The sequence below is a fragment of the Heterodontus francisci genome, chromosome 2 (assembly GCF_036365525.1).
Source record: "Heterodontus francisci isolate sHetFra1 chromosome 2, sHetFra1.hap1, whole genome shotgun sequence".
Taxonomy (NCBI): Eukaryota; Metazoa; Chordata; class Chondrichthyes; order Heterodontiformes; family Heterodontidae; genus Heterodontus; species Heterodontus francisci.
Window position 1 is genome coordinate 136,986,957 of NC_090372.1, and position 26,504 is coordinate 137,013,460.

General features: G+C 41.4%; 1 protein-coding gene across 1 annotated transcript in view; it reads right to left on the reverse strand.

The window, feature by feature from the left end:
• LOC137347149 (insulin-like growth factor-binding protein 4) overlaps positions 1-26,075 on the reverse strand; it is a 120,220-nt gene extending 94,145 nt beyond the window's left edge. Inside the window, exon 1 of the mRNA XM_068011301.1 lies at positions 25,639-26,075. Coding sequence (XP_067867402.1) covers positions 25,639-25,987 — 349 coding nt within the window. The 5' untranslated portion in view covers positions 25,988-26,075. The remainder of the gene's footprint in view (positions 1-25,638) is intronic.
• Positions 26,076-26,504: the final 429 nt, after the last annotated feature.

Here is a 26,504-nt window from a genome sequence, read left to right on the forward strand (position 1 = left end):
CCACTGCTTTCTGGAGAAGAGGATTTCTCCTCATCTCTGTCTTAAAAGGGGGATTTCTTATTTTTAAACTGTCCCTTAGTTCTAGTCTCCTCCACAACAGAAAACAGCTTCCTGGTATCCACCCTATCAAGTCCCCTCAGGATCTTATATGTTTCAATAAGATCACCTCTCATTCTTCTAAACTCCAATGAGTAAAGGCCCAACCTCCGCAACCTTTATTCATCAGCTAAGTCCTTCATCTCAGGAATGAGTTGAGTGAACCTTCTCTGAACTGCCTCTAATACAATTATATCCTTTTTCAAAAAGGAGACCAAAACTGTACATAGTACTCTAGATGTGAACTCACCAAGGCCCTGTACAGCTGCAGTAAAATTTCCCTACTTTTATACTCGATTCCCCTTGCAATAAACACCAACCTTCCATTTGCTTTCCTAATCACTTGCTGTACCTGCATACTAACTTTTTGTGATACATGTACCAGGACATCCAGATCCCTCTGTACCACTGAGTTCTGCAATCTCTCTCTATTAAAATAATATATTGCTTTTCTATTCTTCCTGCCAAAGTGGACAAGCTCACATTTTCCCACATTATACTCCATCTGCTAAATTTCTGACCACTCAATTAATCTATCTATATTCTTTTGTAGATTCTTTACCTCTTTGACAATGTACCTTCTATCTATCTTGATGTCATTGGCAAATTTAGCTACCATACATTCAGCCCCTTTATCCAAGCCGTTGATATAGATTGTAAATAGTTGAGGCCCCAGCACTGATCCCTGAGGTGTAGTGTTCAATGGTTTGATTGTATTAGTCTGTTCACTGATCAGTGTTCACTGTGCTTGATTACTTGAGCCTAGTTTGAAACTGAGACTGAAAGAGAGGCTAGAAAGTTCTGGTAACTACAAAAGTGCTCTGAGAAAGACATTGTACTGAAATCTTGTAAGTGCTGAGATATTTTAAAGTAGCGTAAATAAACCTGTTGTTGATTTAGAACTAGAATCATATCTGCATTGTTCTGAGATAAAACATATATATAATATCCAGTAAACCAGCAAAAACATAACATGTGACACTCCACTAGTTACAGCTCGCCAACCCGAAAAAGACCCATTTATCCCTAGTCTTTGTTTCCTGTTAGCTAATGAATCCGCTAGCCATGCTAATATGTTACCCCCCTACATCATGTGCTCTTCTTTTGTTGAGTAAACTTTGATGTGGTACCTTATCAAATGCCTTTTGGAAATCCAAGTACACCACATCTTCAGGTTCCCCCTTATTCATCTTGCTTGTTATTTCCTCAAAGAACTCTAATAAATTAGCTAAACACGATTTCCCTTTTACAAAACCATGTTCATTCTGCCTGATCCCATTATGATTTTCTAAGTATCTTGTTATAACCTCCTTAATAATGGATTCGAGCAATTTCCGTATGACAGATGTTAGGGTGACTGGCCTGTAGTTTCCTGCTTTCTGTGTCCCTTGTTTCTTCCATACTTTCTTGCTAGGTTGTGTACAACTAAAAGTAGATCTGCAGTGTTTTATTGGTATCATGAAGGAAACATTTCAGACATCTTCATGATGCATGTTGATGATTTCTAATGAGGCAGTACTGTGAAATTTGAGAAATGTATTAATAATAAGATTAGTGTAACATTTAAATTTGAGAGTCAGACTTGGGGGCCTTTAAATATATTGGTTTAAATACTAAGCTAAGTAGGTCTGGAATAACATTAAATCCTAATTAGACAGTGTTACGCCCATCCCGGTTAATCATACGAGGTCATCACAGAACGATGATATATTTAAAGAAGACACAGAGCAATTGTGAAGCTTGATTGGCCTGTTGAACAGGTTGTGCACTCAAACTAGATCAGATGCAAGTTTGGATGTGTTGGAGTTGTGTATTGTGATGAAACATTCTAAAATAGAGAATGTTTTGAAGGCAAATAAATCATTAAGAAAGTTAGATCTGGATAAATGCATAATTAAGTTCCCATCCTTAGGTGACCCAAAGAACATGAAGCTCAACATGTTTAGTGATACTTCACATGCTAAACTTGCTGATGGGCATTCTGGTGCAGCTGGTTTCATAATCTTTCTGATGGATGCAAATGGGAAATGTTGTCCTTTAGCTTGGGAAGCTAAGAAAATAAAAAGGATTGTTAAAAGTACTTTGGCTGCTGATACACTAGCTTTTGTGGAGGCAATGAATATGGGATTCTATTTGTCAAATATTTTAAATTAGATTCTATACAAGGGGTGTACTGAAGACAGAATACCCATTGAATGTTACGTAGATAATAGTTTATTGTGGGATAATGTATACTTTGAAAAGTGAGTGAGAAAAGGTTACAGATTGACTTTTTTGGCTTGAAACAATTACTTAAAGAGAAAGGAAATCTCTAAGATTAAATGAGTCGATGCAGGTCATCAACTGTCAGATTGTTTTACAAAAAGAAATGCTTATGCAAAGAAATTGTTAGGAGTCCTAGAGAAGAGGTGTCTTGCAATATAATGCTTTATACAGAATATGGAGGTCTTTCATTTAATTTGTTTTGAATTTCTGGTTGTACATATAAACTCTAATTTTTATTTAAAGAGTGAGAAGGGAATCTGTTTATTGTACATTAATTTTATACAGGTAGTTGGCATTAACTGGGGATTCATTTCTGTTCCTATAAATAGAAAGAGACTGAAACAGTGGTTGTTGGGTTCGGAGACGCATGTTTGTAGTACGTATCTCTGTAAATAAATGATTATTAAAGTGTGTAAAGACTGGTTCCAGTTCTATCCTTCATCACCTGACTTTCTGGAATAGAATAAATCAGATTAGGGTGAGGGTGAGTGTTGGCTGTTAAGATGGGGATGTGAGGAGGTGCCTGGAGAGAGAGGCGTGAGTGCAGATGCAAGCTCAGAAAATTCCACCCATTGAATGGGCATACCAGATGAGTATCCAACGAGACTCTTTCCATTCTCACCCTGCCCTGATATCCCTCCATTCGCTCTCCCTTGTGTACATATTAAACCTCCCCTTAAATGTATCAGTGCTATATGCTTCAATCACTGCATGTGGCAGCAAAGTTTCACATTCTCACCACTTTGTGTAAAGAAATTCCTACTAAATTCTTCATTCGATCAGTTACAGGCTATCTTATATTTATGCTTTCTTGATTATGGACTCACACACAACTAGAAACAGTTCTTCCAAATCCACCATATCAATCCCCTTCATAATTTGAAAGTACCCTATCAGGTCTGCTCTTTAGTTTTCTCTTTTCTGGCTTAATCTTTTCCAATAGTTGGGATTGAGAGGATGCTACTACCATTTTTGTCAAATTTTCTTTCACTTTTTCTATTGCTTCAATATCCCTTTTTGTAGTATGGGGGACCAATACTTCAAGCAGCCTAATCAAGGTTCTGCACACATTTAACTATACTACACTGCTTTTGTATTCTATTCTCGAATAAATAAACCCCAAAACATTGTTTTCACTCTTTGGCCGGAATTTCCCCAGCCCTGGAAGGTGGCTTTGGAGGCGGTGGCGGGGGCCACAGAAGTTCTGAAAAAGTGTTGGGCCGGCTCCTCAATGTGTTCCTGTCTCCATGTGCTTTTACTGTAGGCGGGCTCCCAGGGCAATGGCTACCTGCCCAGAGCAGCAGGAAGCCAATTCAGGTAATTAAATATACAATTAACCCCTATTTCACCAATGCAATGAAATTTTCTGGACATCACTTGGGTCCCACATGGTGTCAGGAGGTCATCAGCTCAAAGGAGGCGAACTCACAGCAAGGAGTCATCATTGCCTGTACTGGCAGATATTCAGGTCAACAAAGGAGCAAAACAGCAGGGCTCAGGCCATTAGACCAAAGAAGAAGGAAGAATAGTATGCATAAATCCTGTAGGGAGAAAGGTGAAGGAGTTAACCGGGACGAATGCAGAACATATGGAAACATGATAAGAGGATGAACCGAGAGTCAAAGAAGGACCTGTAAAAATTATAAATGGAGATATAAAACATAACAGTAAGTTAGTATTTTAATAGTACAACAGTAAAAAGGTAGGGGAAGAAATAAAACAAAGCAGAATTTGAGAATGAGCCCAAGATCGTACTCATGAATACTAGGAGAAAATAATGAGCACCATGCTCTTCCTCAGTAATGATACTCCAAGTAGAATTAATGTCAGCTTAAATCAGCTGGAAGTCTGAGACAGACCGAAAGGATTCTGGCCAAAATTCAGTTTGGGCTCCGCAGGGACCACTCAGCTCTTGGCCTCATTACAGCCTTGATTCAAACATGGACAAAAGAGCTGAACTTAAGAGGTGAGGTGAGAATGACTGCCCTTGACATCAAGGCAGCATTTGATCGAGTCTGGCATCAAGGAGCCCTACCTAGCAAAACTGAAGTCAATGGGAATCAGGGGGAAAACTCTCCACTGGTTGGAGTCATACCTAGCGCAAAGGAAGATAGTTGTAGTTGTCGGAGATCAATCATCTCAGCTCCAGGACATCACTGCAGGAGTTCCTCAGGGTAGTGTCCTAGGCACAACCATCTTCAACTGCTTCATCAATAACCATTCCTCCATCATAAGGTCAGAGTGGGAATGTTCGTTGATGATTGCACAATGTTCAGTACCATTCGCGTTTCCTCAGATGCTGAAGCAGTCTGTGTAGAAATGCAGCAAGGCCTGGACAATATCCAGGCTTGGGCTGATAAGTGGCAAGTAACATTCATGCCACATAAGTGCCAGGCAATGACCATCTCCAACAAGAGAGAAGCTTACCATCTCCCCTTGACATTCAATGGCATTACGATTGCTGAATCCCCCACTATCAACATCCTGGGGGTTACCATTGACCATAAACTGAACTGGTGTAACCATATAAATACTGTGGCTACAAGAGCAGGTCAGAGTCCAGGAATCCTGCGGCAAGTAACTCACCTCCTGACTCCCCAAAGACCGTCCACCATCTACAAGGCACAAGTCAGAAGTCAGGAGTGTGATGGAATACTCTCCACTTGTCTGGATGAGTGCAGCTCCAACAACACTCAAGAAGCTCAACACCATCCAGGACAAAGCAGGCTGCTTGATTGGCACCCCATCCACCACTACCAACATTCACTCCCTTCACCACCGACGCACACTAGCAGCAGTGTGTACCATCTACAAGATGCACTGTGGCAATGCACCAAGGCTCCTTCGCCAGCACCTACCAAACCCACGACCTCTACCACCTAGAAGGGCAAGGACAGCAGTTGCATGAGAACACCTGCAAGTTCCCCTCCAAGTCACACGCCATCCTGACTTGGAACTATATTGCTGTTCTTTCACTTTCGTTGGGTCAAAATCTTGGAACTTCCTTCCTAACAGCACTGTGGGTGTACCTACCTCACATGGACTGCAGCGGTTCAAGAAGGCAGCTCCCCACCACCTTCTCAAGGGCAATGAGGGATGGGAAATAAATGCTGGCCTAGCCAGCAATGCTCACATTCCATGAATAAATAAAAAAAATGATTCTGCATGGATACATTACTTCTCCGAGAGTAGTGAGAGAACCAAGGTGGCAGATGTGTGAAGCATGATCATCATTTTTGAGGGAGTCAATCTTTACCAGGAGGTTGCGGGGTGTGGGTACACTGTACAGACTGCCGATATCCCATGAAATGTAGCACTCTCAATCGCACTGCTGACCAAATCTTCCGCATGCTATCCATAATTAGGTGGCAAACTCAGAGGCAACCGGGGGGGCACACCACTGACATGAGCAGGGCCGAGACCTGCAAATGATCCTGATGCTCGAGAATTTTTTAAGTCCAGAAGATTCTGACCTTTATGGCTTTATCAACTGGTGTTGTTACATATAGCCATTTATGTATCTGTATTCACAGATTTGCTTTTCTACTCCATGTAGTTTGTTATTTTGAAAGAATAATTGTCTTCCTTATTCATCCCAACAAGATGAACCACCTCATACTTTGCTATATTCATTTTAATTTGGCATTTATCTGCCCACGCCGCAAGCCTGTTAGTCTTCCTGCATTTTATTGCAATACTCCTCATTATTAGCTATACTCCAATTTGTGTCATCTGAAAATTTTAAATACCATGGGCTGAATTTACGTGTGCGCCGTTGTGAGCCAACTCTGATGGCGGCATGCATCCCGCGCAGATGCCCATCCCTGAGCCCCTGCAAAATTACATGTGCGGGGCTTATTTAAATTGAGGGGACGGAGCGGCCGTCCTCGATGATGTAGAAGGGGTGGCCACCGTGTCCACAGCAACGGCGCCTGCAGCCACTGTGCAGACGCCAGCACCATTTTTAAAGGGCTTTAAGCCCTTACAATTAATTTTAATTTTTAGAGGTGTATCATGATCAATTTTTATTAAATAAAAACGTTCCCTCCCCCCACCTCCAAGAGGTCATTTAATTGCCTGGGATAATAAAACCGAACTTTACCCCCCAACCTTCAAACTTTTGCCCTTCACCCCTTCCCACCATCCCCACATCCAAGTAAGATTGTTTTATTCCTAACCCCTCCCCGCCAGGTTCCCGCCTTTGCAGTCTGTACAGAGTTCTGAAGGCGCTCGAAACATGAATGGCGGCCATAATATCAGCATGTGCCTGCCACTGCCTGCAGGTAATTTTATTTACATATTATTAATCTAAATTTGCATATGCCGATGAAGGACCTGTTGCCAGGTGGTGGTCGGTGGCGGGGGGGGTCGTACCAAGGTCCCGCTGCCGCCAGTAATATGCAGTGGGCCCTTCTTGACGTCATGGGTTGAGGTCGCCCTCTGCCCGCAGACTGGAGACAGAGCCTGAGAGAGAGGAGCACAGTGGGAGCGGAGGTTTAAAAAACACGTCAAAAGCCCAGAATTGGAGACCGGAAACAGAGCGAGAGGAGCACAGCAGGAGTGGAGCAAGGAAAATATTGAAAACTGACATCAGAGTGACGTCACAATCAAAAGTGAAAGCAAGGAAAAAGAGAGCTGCCTGGGTGAGTATACAGGTAAGCTTTTAATTTAATTTACATCAAACATAGCGTCAAACATCACAGACAAGCAGGTGGGTGATTGGTTTGGGAAGAAGCTACCTGTTTGGAGAGTATCTGGTAAGTGATTAAGGTCCATTCTAATCCTAACGTTTAAAAAAAGGAAAATAAAATAAATAATTGAATAAAGTAATTAAATAGTTAATTAAAATACATTAAGGATGGCAGGACAGTTGATGTGTCACGGCTGCAGCATATGGGAGCTCCTGGATGCCAGTGTGATACAGGGCAAACACGTCTGCAGTAAGTTTTTGCGGCTCGAAGAGCTTCGGCTCAGAGTCATTGAACTGGGGTCTGAGCTGCAGACACTGCGACACATCAGGGAGGGGGAAAGTTACCTGGATATTTTGTACCAGGAGGCGGTCACACCCCTTAGGATAGGGTCTTCTGATTTGGTCAGTGGTCAGGCACAGGAGAGTGTAGCTGTAGCTGAGGCAGGTTAGGGGATCCAGAGGGCAAGAGTGCAGGAGCCTCAGCCTTTGCGATTGTCCAACAAATCTGAGGTTCTTTCAGCTTGTTTGGGTGAGAGTGGGGGCTGCAGGGTGGATGAGCAACCTGACCATGGCACCGTGGTACAGGAAACCATTAAAATGGAGGGAGAAAAAAGGAATGTAGCGGTTGTAGGAGACAGTATAGTTAGGGGGATTGACACTGTTCTCTGCAGCAAAGAGCAAGAGTCCAGATGCCTGTGTTGTCTGCTCGGTGCCAGGGTTCGGGACATCTGCTTAAGGCTGGAGAGGAACCTACAGAGGGAGAGGGAGGATCCAGTCGTTGCGGTGCATGTAGGCACCAATGACATAGGAAGGACAAGGAAAGAGGTTCTGCATAGTCAGTATGAGGAACTAGGCACCACATTAAGAAGTAAAACCTCAGAGGTAATAATTAGAATTAGAATTAGAATTAGAATATTACAGCGCAGTACAGGCCCTTCGGCCCTCGATGTTGCGCCGATCATCTGACCTACACTATTCCATTTACATCCATATGTCTATCCAATGACCACTTAAATGCCCTTAAAGTTGGCGAGTCTACTACTGTTGCAGGCAGGGCGTTCCACGCCCCTACTACTCTCTGCGTAAAGAAACTACCTCTGACATCTGTCCTATATCTTTCACCCCTCAACTTAAAGCTATGTCCCCTCGTGTTTGCCATCCTCATCCGAGGAAAAAGACTCTCACTATCCACCCTATCTAACCCTCTGATTATCTTGTATGTCTCTATTAAGTCACCTCTCCTCCTCCTTCTCTCTAACGAAAACAACCCCAAGTCCCTCAGCCTTTCCTCGTAAGACCTTCCCTCCATACCAGGCAACATCCTAGTAAATCTCCTCTGCACCCTTTCCAAAGCTTCGACATCCTTCCTATAATGCGGTGACCAGAACTGCACGCAATACTCCAGGTGCGGCCTCACCAGAGTTTTGTACAGCTGCATCATGACCCCGTGGCTCTGAAACTCGATCCCCCTACTAATAAAGGCTAACACACCATATGCCTTCTTAACAGCCCTATTAACATGGGTAGCAACTTTCAGGGATTTATGTACCTGGATACCAAGATCTCTCTGCTCATCTACACTACCAAGAATCTTCCCATTAGCCCAGTACTCTGCATTGCTGTTACTCCTTCCAAAGTGAATCACCTCACACTTCTCCGCATTAAACTCCATTTGCCATCTCTCAGCCCAGCTCTGCAGCCTATCTATGTCCCTCTGTACCCTACAACACCCTTCGACACTATCCACAACTCCACCGACCTTCGTGTCATCCGCAAATTTACTAACCCACCCTTCTCTGGATTATTCCCTGAACCACATGCAAATTGGCATAGGGCAAATAAGATTAGAGCAATTAATGTGTGGCTCAAAGACTGGTTTGGCAGAAGTCAGTTCCAGTTCGTGGGGCACTGACACCAGTACTGGGGAAAGTGGTGGCTGTACCGTTGGGACGATCTGCACCTAAACCATGCTGGAGTCAGTGTTCTAGCGAGCCGCATAACTAGGGAAGTAGAGAGGGTTTTAAACTGAATAGTGGAGGCAATGGATTAAATTTGGGAAGATATGGTAAATCAAAGAGTAGAGACAAGGCAAGAGAGAAGGGTATTAATATGGGAAAAGGTAAACAGATTCTGACAGGAAGGGACAGAGCGTACAAATCTAAGAGTAAATCAACAGATAAGGCTAGAGGTGAGAAAAATTAAAAAAGGACAACACTAAAGGCTCTGTATCTGAATGCACGTAGCATTCGAAACAAAACAGATGAACTGAGAGCACAAATAGAAATAAATAAGTCTGATCTGATAGACATTACAGAGATGTGGCTGCAGGATGACACAGATTGGGACCTGAATGTTGATTGGTACATGGCATTTAGGAAGGACAGGAAGCTAGGAAAAGGTAGAGGGGTAGCTCTGTTAATTAATGATGGTGTTAGCGCAATAGAGAGGGATGACATATGTTCTGGAGACCAGGATGTAGAAGCAGTTTGGGTAGAGATGAGAAATTATAAAGGCAAGAAGTCACTTGTGGGAGGAGTGTACAGGCCACCTAACATTAACCACACTGTAGGACGGGGTGGAAAGGAAGAAATAATGGCAGCTTGTCAGAAAGGTACAGTGATAATTATGGGGAATTTTAATCTATATATAGACTGGAAAAATCAGATGGGCAGAGGTAAACTAGATGAGGAATTTATAGAATGTTTTTGGGATAATTTCTTGGAACAATGCGTTCTGGAGCCAACTAGAGAGCAGGCTATATTAGATCTGGTATTGTGCAATGAGATAGGATTAATTAATGACCTCATAGTTAAGACGCCCCTAGATTGCAGCGATCATAATATGATTTAATTTTACATTAAGTTTGAGGGAGAGAGGAGTAGGGTCCAAGACAATTATTTTAAACTTAAATGAGGGCAATTTTGAGAGCATGAAAGCAGAGCTAGCTAAAGTGAACTGGAAAATTAGGATAAGGGAGATGCATTGGCAGACATTTAAGGGGATATTTCAGAATACACAGAATAGATGCATTTCAACGCGAAAGAAAAATTCCAAGGTTGGGACCGGCCATCTGTAGTTAACTAAAATAGTTAAAGATAGTATCAAACTTAAAGAAAAAGCCTATATTTGCACAAAGATGTGAAGCAGCTCAGAAGATTGGACAGAATATAAAAAACAGCAAAGAATGACGAACAGATTGATAAGGAAGGTAAAATTAGAGTACGAGAGAAGGCTAGCTAGAAATATAAAGACAGTAAGAGGTTTCTAAAGATATTTAAAAAAGAAAAGAGTTAACAAAGTGAGCATTGGTCCGATAGAAAGTGAGTCTGGGGAATTACGAATGGATAATAAGGAGATGACAGATGAATTGAACAGATATTGTGCATCAGTTTTCACTATTGAGGATACAAGTAACATCCCAGTATTAGCTGTATGTCAGGAAATGGAAGGGAGAGAGGAGCTCAAGAAAATTATAATCACCAGGGAAGTGGTACTGAACAAATTGTTGGAGCTGCGGGCTGACAAGTCCCTGGGTCCTGATGGACTTCATCCTAGGGTGTTAAAAGAAGTGGCTAGTGAGATAGTTGATGCGTTAGTATTAATTTTCCAAAATTCCCAAGATTCGGGGAAGGTTCTGTTAGATTGGAAAATAGCGAATGTAACTCCTTTATTCAAAAAGGGAGCAAGACTGAAAGCAGGAAACTACAGGCCAGTTAGCTTAACATCTGACTGAGGGATAATGTTAGAATGTATTATTAAAGATGGTATAGCAGGACATTTAGAAAAATTAAAGGTAATCAGGTAGAGTCAACATGGTTTTGTGAAAGGGAAATCATGTTTAACCAATTTATTGGAGTTCTTTGAGGGAGTTACATGTGCTGTGGATAAAGGGGAACCACTGGATGTATTGTACTTGTATTTCCAGAAGGCATTTAATAAGGTGCCACATGAAAGGTTATTGCAGAAAATAAATGCTCATGGTGTAGGGGGTAACAAACATATTGGCATGGATAGAAGATTGGCTAGCTAACAGGAAACAGAGAGTTGGTATAAATGGGTCATTTTCTGGTTGGCAAGATGAAATGAGTGGTGTGCCACAGAGATCTTTGCTGGGGCCTCAACTTTTTACAATTTATACCAATGACTTAGATGAAGGGACCGAAGGTATGGTTGGTAAGTTTGCTGATGACACAAAGATAGGTAGGAAAGTAACTTGTGAAGAGGACTTTAGGGAGCTACAAAGGGATATAGACAAGTTCAGTGAGTGGGCGAAGACCTGGGAAATGGAGTATAATGTGGTAAAGTGTGAAATTGTCCACTTTGGCGGGAAGAATAAAAAAGAAGCATATTATCTAAATGGTGAAAGATTGCAGAGCTCTGAAATGCTGAGGGATCTGGGTGTCCTGGTGCATGAATTGCAAAAGGTTAGTATGCAGGTACTGCACGTAATTAGGAAAGCGAATAGAATGTTATCGTTTATCACTAGGGGAATTGAATACAAAAGTAGGGAGGTTATGCTTAAGCTATGCAGGGCATTGGTGAGACTACATCTGGAGTACTGTGTACAGTACTGGTCTCCTTATTTAAGGAAGGGATGTAAATGCGTCGGAGGCGGTACAGCGAAGGTTTATTAGACTAATACCTGGAATTGGCAGGCTGTCTTACGAGGAAAGATTGGACAGGCTAGGTTTGTATCTGCTGTAATTTAGAAGAGTAAGAGGTGACCTGATTGAAACATGTAAGATCCCGAGGGGTCTTGACAGGTGGATGTGGAAAGGATGTTTCCCCTTGTGGGAGAATCTAGAACTATGGATCACTGTTTAAAAAATTTCTCTCTCAGATGTTATGAGTCTTTGGAAATTCTCTTCCTCAAAAGGCGGGGGAGTCAGAGTCTTTGAATAGTTTTAAGGCAGAGGTAGATAGATTCTTGATAAGCAAGGGGGTGGAAGGTTATCGGGGGTAGGTGGAAATGTGGAGTAATCAGTTCAGCCATGAACCTATTGAATGGCGGAAAAGGCTTGAAGGTCTGAGTGGCCTACTCCTGCTCCTAATTCGTATGTTCGTATGTATGTTCATAATTTTACCGGCCCCATTGCCTCGACCCATAGCGTCAAGGGGCCGGTAAAATTTAGCCCCATTGCTCCAATTTTTAACTGCAAATCTTTTATGTATATGGTGAACAGCAGTGGTCCCAGCAGGGATCCTTGTGGAACACCACTGCCCACTTTCTGTCAGGACGAGAAATTTTCCTTACTCTACTCTTTTTCTTATTTCTTCAGTGAATTCTGTAAGGTTGCTTCAACATGACCTTCCTTTTACAAATTTGTGGTGACCATTTGTTATTTTTTAGTCTCTAGACATTTAACTACCCAATCTTTTTGCAAAGATTCTAACAAGCTGAATGTTGTTGAGCTCCCTATGTCGGGCTCCGTGGCAGGAGTTCCAGAAGATCGCTGAGGCAGTGGTCCGTCATGGAGTCCCATGCCGGGATTGTCGGGCCTGATCCTCCAGGTGGCGGTGAGGCTCCATGGTGGTCCCCCTGCCACTCGACGACGGGACCCAACTTTAAATATTAAAATAAAGGAAATGAATAAATTAACATACCTTTCACTGCAATCTTGCCGGCTGACTGTGATCTTCCATGCGACGGCCGGCACTCACGCACCTTCACTTTCCTGTCCTGGGAAAGCTGCAGCCACCAAGGTGGGGAAGGGGGAATTTAGGATTTTTAGTGTAGTGGGGGAGGGGTAGGGGGAAACAGGGTCAAATCTGAATGTGTACTGTAGGGGAGGGGGAAAACGGTGACTTCTGCACTTTGTGTAGTTGTTGGTGGGGGGAGGTCACATATAAAATACAAGTGTTTTGAGGGGGGCAGCAACCGGCCAGAAATCAATTTACAGTATATGGAGGGGTGGTGGGGGAGGGGATGGGGGGTGGGGGCGATATGGGCTTCAACTGTGCAGATCTGGTAGCCCTTTAAAAATGACGTCAGCGCCTGCGCAGAGGCAGCTGACACTGTTGCTGGCATCACAGAGCCCGCCTCCTGTCATGCGACTGGGGGGAGGCGGGCTGCCAAGCGTATGCAGATGAGCCGTTGCATGCTAGATCACAGTGGCATTGCGGCACACAGCCCACATTTTTTTGCCCGCCTCTGCTCCCGGTCACAGGAAAATAAAATTCAGCCCAACATCTTTCCTATGACTGATGTTAATCTAACTGGTCTGTAGTTTCCTTTGTAGCTCTCCCTTTTTGAAGATAAGAATTAAATTTGCCATTTTCCAGTGATCTAGCACTGTTCCTTTTTTATGAAAACTTAATTTTATCTCTTGCCTAGAGTTTATGAGTATCCATGAGTGCAATCCATGTGGACACAGGTTTGTGTCCTGTGTAAGTTTGACCAGTTTGTCTGACATCTCCTTCTATCTTAATTTTTTAATGTTCCTCCTGACTTCTACAGCTCTCCTGTACTGTTTAGTACTTATATCCGTGAAAACTGAGGCACAGAATCTAGTCAACATCACTGCCATTTCAGTGTCATCTCCTGTGAGTTTTTCTTGCTCATCCCTCACTGACTTTATCTTAATTCTCCTTTTATTACTTATATGCCTATAGACTAATTCGTTGTTTCATTTTATATTCTTTGATATTTTCTTTTCATATTACCTCTTGGCTTCCTAATTATCTTGTTAACCGCTTTCCTACACTTATATTCCCTTTTGTCATCCTCTCCTATATTGTTTATCTAAATATGCCTGCCTTTTTCTTCAGATTCAATTTTATTCTCATTGATTTATTTATTGACAACATTTCATTCTCAGCTGGTTTGTTCTTATTTTTCAAGAGAATATATTTTTCGGATCTCCTCTAAATATTTCCACTCTACTTCTTTGTCAGTAATTTTCTCCAGGTTATCATCCTTATTTGGATCCTCATGCCCTCATAGTTGGCTCTTTCCCAACCTATTACTTTGGTATTTGTACTATTTATGTCTCTCGCAATCATTATTATCTTAAATCTTATTATATTGTGATCACTACTCCTTCGATGTCCTCCCACACTTGCTCCCTAAATGATTTTCGATGCTTATTTATTTTATTGATTCTGGTTCATTTCCCATTCTTAAATCTAGCAGTGCTTCCTCCCTTGTTGGATTCCTTTCATATTGGGTCAGAAATGAGTCTTGGACAAACTGTAACAACTCCAATGCCTTTCACTTCCTTTCATTGCCAGTTTATTTGTTTTTTCACTCATTTTAAAGATCTCACCAAATAGTTTGTTAGTTATGTCCTTTTTGCTGTTGCCATCATCCTATTTCTGATTAACACAGCTACAACACCACCTCTTCTTCCTTCCCTTCTTTTCTAAATGCGTTATAGCTACAATGTTTAACTACCAGTTTTGTCCTGTCTATACCATATTTATGCTACCCCTATTGCATTTATTTCCTCAGTTTTAATTATTGTCTCGATTTCCCCTGTTTTGTTGCTGAAACATTGCTTTGTGGACAATTTAATATGGTCTTATTTTACATTGCTCCTGCTTTTTTGTCACTTACTTTATTATTGCTTCCCATAATATTTTCTATTCACTGCATATGTATGTTATCTTCATTTGTTTTTGTACGTTGACCTTGGCTCTCAGCTCTTCTTTTTATTATCTTTACCTAATATTCTATCCTCTCAAATATAACAATATATATTGTTATACTATCTGTAAAGTGTTAGGAACTAATTAGTTAGGAACTAGTTGTTATGTCTAAGTTTTCAAGTAGGGGGCCGCATTCATGGCTGCACTGGGGAGTCATGTTATATGTAACACAGGAACCAGTGGAATCAGGGTTCTACAGCACCAAGGCATGGTGCTGTAATAAACAAGACTGACTCCAGCCTTTTCCAAGTTTAAAGTGTGATTCTTTCCAACATCTGGGAACCAGAAACAACATAAAGATGAAACATGGTGGCAGCGAGTGTCTGTGAGTAAACCTACAACATTTTTAAAAGCATCAGATTGAGAAATGTGACCCAAGTTAGTGCCAGAGAGAGAGACAGAAAAACAGAGTGACTCGTGCGAAAACTCTAAAAAAAAAATCTAAGTGTCTCCCAGGATGGGAATGAATGCATTGCTACGACCCATCATGAACTGGGGAGCTGATGATGTCGTAGAGGCATTTGAGAAACAAATGTGCAATTTGGCATTTAGTAGTTTCCTAAAAGGCACTAGTGAAGAGGAGAGGGTCAGCTATATCCTTCTGTGGGCTGGAGATAAAGGCTTACATTTATTTAACAGCTGGGACCTAAGCGAAGAGGACAGCAGAAACCCAGACAAAATTTTTGAAAGATTCAGCACCCATCTCCAGCCAAAATCAAATCATCGGATAGACTGATATGAATTTCAAGGCCTCAGACAGGAACTAGGTGAGCCTATTGACAATTTTGTAGCAAGGTTGAAAAATGCAGCCAGAAAATGTAAATTTAAGGACACAGATGAACGGCTGATAGATCAGCTCATTTGGGGTTCTGCACATCCTGAAGTACAGAAAGCTCTAATCAGACAGGACAAGCTCACAATATCGCAGGCTGTAGACACTGCCAGAGCACATGAAGCCACGAGCAGAGAGTTGAAGATTCTGACCTTCCAAATGGCTAGCCTTCAGTTAAGTCAAGAGACAGGCAGCAGGGTCGATGCAGTGAAACAACAACTAATGAATGCACACCAAACAGAGAGAAATACGTGCTGGAGTTTGGACAACCACATGAATTGACAGATAGAAGGAAATGTCCTGCATATGGATCAATCTGCAGAGCTTGCGGAAAGACCAATCACTGGGAAAAGATGTGCAGAACAAGGCAAGAAGGTGGTAGACAAGTCATCAGACCCAGAGTAACAGGGCGAAGGAATAGTGAAAGAAACCAAAACATCCATACCCTGGAAGATGGCGATTGGTTTGAGAATATGATAGACATAGAATCCATGGAATTGCACGAAATGACTGGATGTGACAGTTCCCAGAGAAAAGAAATTCACACAACCATTCAGATCAGGAAGAGGCTGAGAAATAAGCCCACAACGATAAATCTGAAGGTGAAGATTGATACTGGAGCGCAGAGTAACATCATCCCGCTCAGACTATACCAGCAGATCTTTCCTGAAAATTTGGAGAAAAATGGTGATCCAAGGGAAGGTGCTCTGAGACCAAACAACGTCGTGCTAACAGCATAGGGGGGAACTGAGATTCGACTGCTAGGAACAACTCAAATCAGAGGGACACACAAAGGAAAAGACGTTAACTGTATGTTCTGCGTCACAGAAACAGGTGATCCAGCTATCCTGGGGTTGAGCAGTTGTGAAGAGCTGCATATTATCTCAGTAAACCATGAGGTGAAAGAGGTGACACTGAGGGTTGAAGATAATACACCCATTGAAAAGTGCCCTCCGATAAGAAGCAAAGAAGATCTGGTACAAATGCACCCAAAGCGTTTTGACGAGACGGTTGGATGCTTCGAAGATTTTGAGTATCAAATTACTATTGACCCAGCGATGAAACCAGTGATTCAATCCCCATGTAAAGTACGAGTAGAACTAAACGGAAAGCTTGAAAGAGAGCTCCAAGAAATGGAAGCAAAGAAGGTGATCGCCAGAGTCACGGAGCCTACAGATTGGGTAAATTCCATCATGGTGAGAGAGAAGCCAAATGGACAGCTAAGAATTTGCCTAGATCCCAAAGATCTTAACCAAGCAATAAAGAGGGATCACTATCCTATTCCAACATTGGAAGAAATCACACCAGCACTGACCGGGACAAAAGTTTTCAGCAGGCTTGATGCCAGAAATGGCTACTGGAATGTGAAGCTAGACGCAGAATCTTCACTGTTGACAACATTCAGCACACTCTTTGGATGGTACAAATTCCTGCATCTACCCTTTGGCCTTAAAGTCAAATTATAGATGAGCGCAGCAAAGATGAGGAGTTACAGATGCTATCTCAGCAAGTGAGCCAGGGATGGCTTGATGAGATACAGCACACACAGCCAGCAATACAGCAGTACTGATCTATCAGAGATGACATCTCACTAGAAGATGGTGTTCTGCTGGCCGGATCCAGAATAATCATACCCAAAACAATGCAGGAAGAACTTCTCCAAAAGATACACGAAGGCCATATGGGAATGGTGAAGTGTAAGCTCAGAGTCAAATATGCTGTGAACTGGATAGACATATACAAAGATATTGAAAATATGGTGTCTACATGCAATGTATGCCAAAAGCACAGCAACTTACAACAGAAAGAGGAGATAATAGCTACTGAAGTAGCACCCAGACCATGGCATACTGTAGGAGTCGATTTATTCATGCATAATCAAGAATGGTATCTCATAAATGCAGACTGCTGCCCAAAATTCCCTTTTATCTGCAAGATGAAAGACTTGAGAGCCACAACAATAATCTCAGCAGTACAAGTTCTATTTGCTGAGCAAGGGATTCCTGAAAGATTAATATGTGACAATGGCACCCAATTTACATCCAGAGAATTTAAGGAGTTCGCTGACCAGTATCAGTTCAACACCATCACCTCATCACCACACTACGCACAGGGATACAGATTTATAGAAAGACACATCCGGACGGTCAAAAGAACACTTGTGAAATGCCAAGAGATGAAGGAAGACCCAAACCTGGTCTTATTGTCGCTCTGATCCAAACCTCTCAAGGCTGACATGAAATCACCTGCAGAACTGTTAAATGGAAGAAAATATAAGACAACTCTGCCAAGCAAAATACATCCTTCAAGTGACCAGGAGGAAGTGAGACAACAACCCACTGAAGCACAGGTAAAAGGAGAGCAACACTTCAACACTTCAACAGATATGCTAAATCCCTACCAGAGCTGTTGAAAGGACAAACCATACACTTACAGGATCCAATCATGAAAACCTGGAGCCTAGCAAAAGTTGTTAGTGAAGCTGAGACTCCAAGGTCATATATCATTGAGACCGAAACCGGTAACCAAATGAGAAGGAACAGAATCCATATTCGACCTACACCTGTGCTGGAACAACAGAAAAGACTACCAACAACACTGGAAACATTACTATCTAGCGAGACAATGTTAACAACATCACCAGCAAATGACACAACATCAGCTGTACAGAGGGCCAACTCACCAAATGCCAAATCTACAAGATGGAGGCACATCTTACCACCCAAGTGATGCTGTGAATAATATAAAAAAAGAATGCATGCTATAAAAGACTCTAAAAAGGGGTTCAGATTATTTCCACAAGTCAGATGATCTTTTTTATTTATATCGTCAGTTATATTGATATAGGGACATTATGTTTTAAAGAAAGAGGATGTTATATATGTATATATTGTTATACTATCTGTAAAGTGTTAGGAACTAATTAGTTAGGAACTAGTTGTTATGTCTAAGTTTTCCAGTAGGGGGCCACATTCATTGCTGCACTGGGGTGTCATGTTATCTGTAACACAAGAACCAGTGGAATCAGGGTTCTGCAGCACAAAGCATGGTGCTGAAATAAACAAGACTGACTCCATCCTTTTCCAAGTTTAAAGTGTGATTCTTTCCAACATCTGGGAACCAGAAACAACATAAAGACGAAACACCCCCCTTCTCTAGTTTAAAGGCCTTACTACAGTCCTTTTTATTCTTTCTCCTATGACATGGTCCAATCCAGGTACAGTTGCCAGCTGTACAGCTCTTTCCTGTAGCAAGAATGGTACTAAAGTCCCGTGAATTGGTCCGCTTCTTTCCACACCAATCTTTTACCCTTGCATTAACTGTCCTTATCTGTTTACCACTACGCCATTAGCACATGCCTCAGTTGGTAAACTGGAGATGACCACCTCAAGTCCTGCTTTTAAATTTAGCATCTGATATTCCTTCAGTAGGAGCTCCTCCCTCTTCTTTCCCATGTCATTGGTTCTGACATAGACCAGAACAACTAGTTCATTCTCTATTCCCTTACAAGTTCCTTTCTAGCAGCTATGAAATATCCCTTGCCCTGATATCAAATAGGAAACCTACCCTCCTGGGGTATTCCTATCGATTGTGGCAGCATAGCCTACCCTCTATCCCCCTAATTATTGATGGTTGCATGAGGGTGCTCTGGCAATACCACCTCAGATTTAAGTACGTGTCCCTTTCATGCCCCCTCACATATTCCTGTTGCTTCTCCAAACCAGCAAATTGAAAAGTAACCCAAATGATGGCTATCTTCTGAACTGTGTTTGCAGTAACTTACATTAAGCTGTCAACAATCCAAATAAATACAAAAAAGCCACAATCTAAATCAACAATAAATACAATGTAACATTGTAAAAATCCTGTATGAACAAAGAATGCAACCAAACAAAGTTTTACTCCTGATAGTAGTACAGTACCCTCTTAAAAAAAAACACATTTTGAAAATAAAATATAAACAGCACCCATTTTAAATTTTTAACATATTTCTGATGCTGAACACACAAAATTGTGCCTGTAAGTATTTTAAATCTATTTGTAAGTACTTCAAATCTATACAAGTGAAACATACAAAAGTGCCCTTTGCTCTCAAAATGTGCCCTGGTTGCAGAGTGTCATAGAGTCACAGAGTGGCATGCTGTGCCGTCAGGCAAGTAAAGGTCCTCGGGTTTGCTGCCCCAATTATACACCATCCACTCACTCAATCAACACCAGAGCTACATATACATCTGACTACCTCATTAAAATTAAGAACAAATTGCAATTAAACATTCCAAACATTTTGGAAGTCAGACTGAGTTTGGATAAGGATTATTGGAAACTGCAAAGCTTTTCTTTAGCACAGTGGCACAGCTCATTGAACAACTAATGTTTGAAACCAATAACAAATGTGGGGGATAGGGGGGAACGGGTGCAGGTTTAATCTTGCACACTGCCAAATTGCTTATGTTGCCACAGAGAAGAAACATCAGAGGCAGAAGTGTCTGCAAATTGTTTTTGTGTGCCTCCTACTGGCTGATATCTAATGATATTTGTGGAGACCTCAGAGGAGACCTCATTTCTGGTGATTTGATTACAGGGAATGTAATGACTGTAAGACTTGAGGGATATAAAAGTCATTTGTACCCTGAGGGAAATTTAAAATTGGAGAAGTTCAGTTAAATGACTAACTAGGTAGACAAGATGAGGTGATGATTAACTCAGAACTATGTTGATTCCTGAGTTTGAACTAAAAGGCACAATCAATTAACCCTTTCTCAAGCCTTTGCTGACAGGAAACATTCATTTCATAAACATGCATGACAGCTATGCTTTGACCCTCTAATGGCTTCCTTTACAAAAGATAGCCACAACTCTTCTGCCTGGAAGAATTTATGGAAGCTGACAGCATGTAGATGCAAGTGTTCTGGCCAATGAAAGCAGAGCCCAGCTACTCTGGTTACCTTCAATCATGACAGAGTTCATATGCCACTGGGTCACATCACCTGACTCAAATGAATCCACGTAGTAGTCGGCAGTTTGCACCTTTATCAAAAGTAGGCACAAGAGGGTGGCACAGTGGCGCAGTGGTTAGCACTGCAGCCTCACAGCTCCAGGGACCCGGGTTCGATTCTGGGTACTGCCTGTGTGGAGTTTGCAAGTTCTCCCTGTGTCTGCGTGGGTTTTCTCCGGGTGCTCTGGTTTCCTCCCACAAGCCAAAAGACTTGCAGGTTGGTAGGTAAATTGGCCATTATAAATTGTCACTAGTATAAGTAGGTGGTAGGGAAATATAGGGACAGGTGGGGATGTTTGGTAGGAATATGGGATTAGTGTAGGATTAGTATAAATGGGTGGTTGATGGTCGGCACAGATTCGGTGGGCCGAAGGGCCTGTTTCAGTGCTGTATATCTAATTTTGGTTTGCAAGTGACCTTTGCAGACTGACAGCTCTAACCATGAAAATCAAACTTTTAGTAAAGCCTTGATGCTGAACATATAAATTTAGTTGTCGCAACTGCCTACTTTCACAGGATTTAATTGCAGTGTTCTTCTTCTTCCTCTTCTTCTTCTTTGGCCTCCTTATCTCGAGAGACAATGGGTAAGCGCCTGGAGGTGGTCAGTGGTTTGTGGAGCAGCGCCTGGAGTGGCTATAAAGGCCAATACTAGAGTGACAGACTCTTCCACAGGTGCTGCAGATAAAATTGGTTGTCGGGGCTGTTACACAGTTGGCTCTCCCCTTGCGCTTCTGTCTTTTTTCCTGCCAACTGCTAAGTCTCTTCGACTCGTCACACTTTAGCCCCGCCTTTATGGCTGCCCGCCAGCTCTGGCGATCGTTGGCAACTGACTCCCATGACTTATGATCAATGTCACAGGACTTCATGTCGCGTTTGCAGACGTCTTTAAAGCGGAGACATGGACGGCTGTGTTAAATAGCTTTATTTCACTATCATTTTATGAGTAATGTGCAACGTTTCTGTTTTTCTGCTTTGTAGCTAATTTTGACCCATTGTTGCCATGGCCAACATTTATCCCTCAACCAACATCACTAAAAAAACTGATGATCTGGTCATTATCACATTGTTGTTTGTGGGAGCTTGCTGTGCATAAATTGGCTGCCACGTTACATTACAACAGTGATTACACTTCAAAAGAAATTCATTGGGCCATCCAAGTTTTGCCTTCATTATTAGGTTGAAAGGTGAGGGAGAAGATTTGAGCTGTGGAGTTTATGTTTTGGTACAAATTGTACAGCTTATTGGAAAGCACACAGAACCATTGTTGTCATAAAGCACTTGTGACTTATTTTGATGGTGACTTTAATGCATACTTCAAACTCTCTGTCTTCTAACAAAGCACAGCAGAAATTATTACAAACAGATCAGATCAGTGGCGTTTCTACACAGCGAACCAAAAATGGCTCCATTGAAGACACATGCTTACTCAATGTTATTGACAACCAGTAAAGGATCAAAAACTTGTTGTTATTGACTGGAAACATTGAGAAAGCCACTTTGTAAAACTCAGATGAAATGTCTCATATATGACAACAGGGCAAAACCAAGCAATTGTGAGGTCGCAGGCAATCCTTGCATTGCATCGTTGGTAGACAGCACAGTATCAGAAACCTGCTTACACAACAAGTTCTATAAATGCAGCTAATTCCACTTAACAACTGATGAAAAATATTTCTGAAATGCCAATAAAAATATAAAAAATGCTATTTTTTAAATATTCAATGTATTGATTCCTAACAATAGAAACATTTTAGCCTTTAACTTTCATTAAATGCTAACTTTTGCCCATTTTATGCATTTTGCTATACTTATATTTTCAATTTCATACAGTGACATTCAGTATGTTAGGTTATAAGATTTATATTCCAACCCATTAAAATACAGCAAGTTAAAAACAATAACAGTAAAAAAACAAGTTAAATTAGGCAAATCTTCAGTTACAGGTAAAAGAAAAAAATAAATTCCACAACAGAAATTCTTCCCAATATTTCATAGAGAATGCCTAATAAGTGAATGCTTTTGAGATGAAAAGCACATAAAGGAGAAAACAGGTTAATAACCTAATGGGAACATATTGAATCATGCTAATTAAGATCTATCTATAATGCACGACTGTTGCACAAAATTTCGTACAGCTATGCACTTAAGTCAACCACTGACCTATCAAAGTACTATGTGAACACCAGAGAACCACAATCAGTACAAATGTGTTACAATCGAGAAGGAGCTGAGTCACATTACTGATTGTAGAACAGTTCACAGTATGAGTGAGAATTGGGGTGCATTCCGTGGCATGTCCACTTAACAATCACCGCCGGTCATAGGAAACAAAGGAAGCCAGATTTACAAGACTTGTGAAAAGGAATAGTGAAATTCAGGATATCTCACACAAGCTTAATTATAAAGAGATATTTAAATCTGACATGAGAGTAGGTTGTTTGGTTCATCATATTAGTGGATTTGTACTGTTTCCAGAGCATGGGGTTGATTATAACCCTTTCCATTCAACAGACGACAGACAGATGGGCATTTAAAATTGTTCAGGTTACTTACACGCTCCAAAGCCGCTGGCAATTAATCAATCACGGCCTTATTGTGTTTGTCTTGCAGCAGCCAGGACACCTCCCAAATGATACCTGGGTCCTTTTTAACATATGCACAATTAGGCTATCGGGACCTGCCTGCAATTTCAACTTGCTGGAGTTAGTGGGAAGCTACAGAGCCAACCCAGTGGTGAGAAGAATCAGGGCCAGAAAAAGTCCAAAAATATGTGTTTTTTTACTTTTCCTGTGGGGCAGGAGTGGTGTCTGGGGAGCGAGATTTTTCGTCACTACCTGCCAACTTCCTACCCAGAACAGGTGCGGAGTCAGCTGGTGTGATTTAAATGAGATCTGGTAATTAAAATACCCCAGGACTCATTTCTGGACTAGCAGGTGAGCTTCTAACTGGCCCAGAGTTAAAATCGGAGCCCAGATCTTTTATCCCTCAGTTCTTTCTCTTTCTTTCCAGAAGTCACTAATGCTGTGGCACGGTGCTGGCTGCAATCACTGATCTTGCCATTCTTTATATGATCTGCTAGAGAGGGAGGCTAAGTGACCATGACAGGCATTGGCCAAGTCGAAATTCATACCTACCATATCTCCGCAACATTTCCAGCAGGAGTCACTATGTAGCAATTGATAGCATGAGTCCTGTGTGGTCTTCTCTCTCTCTCTAGCCTAGTAATAGTGAGGCAAATGTTAATGTTCTTGCTACCTCCCAGCTGAGATCAGCTAACAGTGTACAAATTGGGGTAGAAACCAGGACTTTCCTGGCCTGTATGGTTCAGTGGCACTGTTCAGTGAGCAGCCACAATTTGTTCCTCCATTTCCTATTCATCTTAGATCAGCTGTCCGTAGATAGAAGCTTATCGCCATCTATATCTTTGTTCAGCGATAAATCTGTTTTAATCCCTTTTGAAACAACTCATCTCCAAACTCTGCATTACTGTAATTACAGGCTGTTCATTTTGAAATCTTATCAAACTTATGTGAGTTGATATTCTTAAACATGTCCTAACATTTTTAAAAATTATTTCAAAGTACTCACTGCATTCAGAGTCTACTTTCCTGGCTGTTTGGAAATCCATAATCATATCTCCTCTCTCAAATCATTTCATAAGTGGGGTCGATCCACAACTCTCAAATGCTGTGTATGCATGTGAGTTCTGATCATTTTTCACAGGAATGAAAAGAGGCTTGGAAATCCTCATCATTCAGGAGATCCTTAAATCTCTGTATGCATCAGCACCTTTCATCTTAAATTCTGAATTCCATAAAATGCTGGTGAATGCCATGTTGTTCCAGCTGTGTGCGTGTATGTGGGGTGGGATGAGGAATGGATAATACCATAACAGGATTTAATATGAACAGAAACATTGTGCTAATCTTCTCTGACTATAAACACACTTCTGAAAAGCAACACAAACATCTGGCTCTAATTTGGCTCCCCCAGAGATCATAATTTTAAAATATATTAAACAAAAATATCTGCTTTTCTTTCTTTTATTTAGTGTGCAGCTTATGACTTGATGGCACTGTTCCATGAAACATTCCTTGTGTTATGGTCTACACAGAGGACAACTGTATGAGTGAACTCTACAAGTGTATATAAACGATGACAAGTATGATCCAGATTTCACTACCTGAGGGGGTATAGATCAAATGACTCAGAAGCATGACAGACTTGAGCTACATAGTTGTTGCAAGCAATGAAGTAAATCATATCACACTTTCCAGCTCCGTTTTAACACATTTATGTTTTTTTAATGAAATCAAAATATTCCTTGCTTGTAATTTTATTTTTTAACTCGTTATAGAATACTATAGATTTGTCTTGCGCTCAGCAGCATTGAATGCACTATCCCCCCCGACATAGTTCTGTTTATTTCATGTGTGTTTCTGATCATTTCTCTGGAATGCAGCAAATGAAGCATTTATTAGAAGGTGCTTTATCATCAGAAACATATGATCTGTAAGCTAAACACTCCTGCAGTCAAACATCAGCAAGAACAAGGCTTCAAACACTAAAGAATACTCACACCTCTTTCGGTTTTTACTATATATAAACATCTCAAAATTGTGCCATTTTATAAAGGTCTTTGTAAAAAGAACGAATTGCATTTATATAGCGGCTTTCATGATCACCAGACATCACAAAGCACTTTAGAACCAATGAAATTCTTTTGAAGTGTAGTCACTGTTGTAACGTAGGAAACACAGCAGCAAATTTGTGCACAGCAAGCTCCCACAAACAGCAATGTGATAATGACCGGATATTCTGTTTTTGAGATGTTGGTTGAGGGATAAATATTAGCCAGCACGTGAAGATACATTCATTTTCAGTGCAAACCCTTTTTATTTTGTAGGAATTTCGGGTAAGCAAACCAATAGTCCATCTATAAGTGATATTAGTGTCCAATTGTACCAGCAACTGTACGTTATCTTCATTTATTCTAATAATTCTAACTGCAGCAAAGTTAGAGTATCATGCTATTACTAATAACAAAGGAATTATTACATATTAGGTTGGTTCTTTCCATCACCATATTACAAATGTATTTTTCTTGGTTACCTGCTTGTATTGCTTGAATCCTTTCAACCTCAGCTAGCTCCGTGCATATGCCCCGTCCCTGCATGAGTGTCTCCAAAGGTCTGGTTTCATCGAGCTGGGGGTAACAGCGGAGCCCCGTGCCACAGCGTGCTGTGTACACCCCACATGGCTGGCCACGAGACAGTGCGCACATCTGACAGCAGCCACAGCCGGGTTCCCTCACCATCTCTTCTGTGCACGTATTATCCACGGGTGGGCAGTGTGCCAACCTCTCATCGGTGCAGGGCAAGCAGCGGATCGGCCCAGATGCCTCCAGCATCAGTGGTGAAAGCAGTGCAAGCAGAACACTCCAATACTTTAAAAGACACATTGAAACACAGTAAGTAAACCAGATGGAGAACCGGAGCGGACTCACAATACCTAGCCTCTCCGAGGGCAATCAGGATTATTTATACAATGGTTAGACTAGTTAGTGATAAATTCCGGTCAGGACTCTGATTAGCTATTCCGTACATGTGGGTGTAATCGTACAGCATGAAGTGGAAAAATACTTTCGCTGGGTCTTAAATACATAGTTGTACCAGTAGGAACTTGAAAAATTGGGTTATAGCCAAAACAACATAGTCGTGACTTGACATTCTATTTATCCCAAGAAACAGATGGATGTACAGTGATAACTTCATTACTTTTTCAGCAAGCAATAAATCTGCTCTCCTTGTACTTAACAGTACAGCAACAGTGACAGTGAACACTAACACACCTTTGATCTCTATAATTTCTTCATTTTGTAAAAGAAACTGAAGTAAAAATGATTGAAAAGCATTGAGGTAGATGTAATAGAATTTAAACATAAATTAGATATCCATTTTCTGGCAGCCGACATCAGT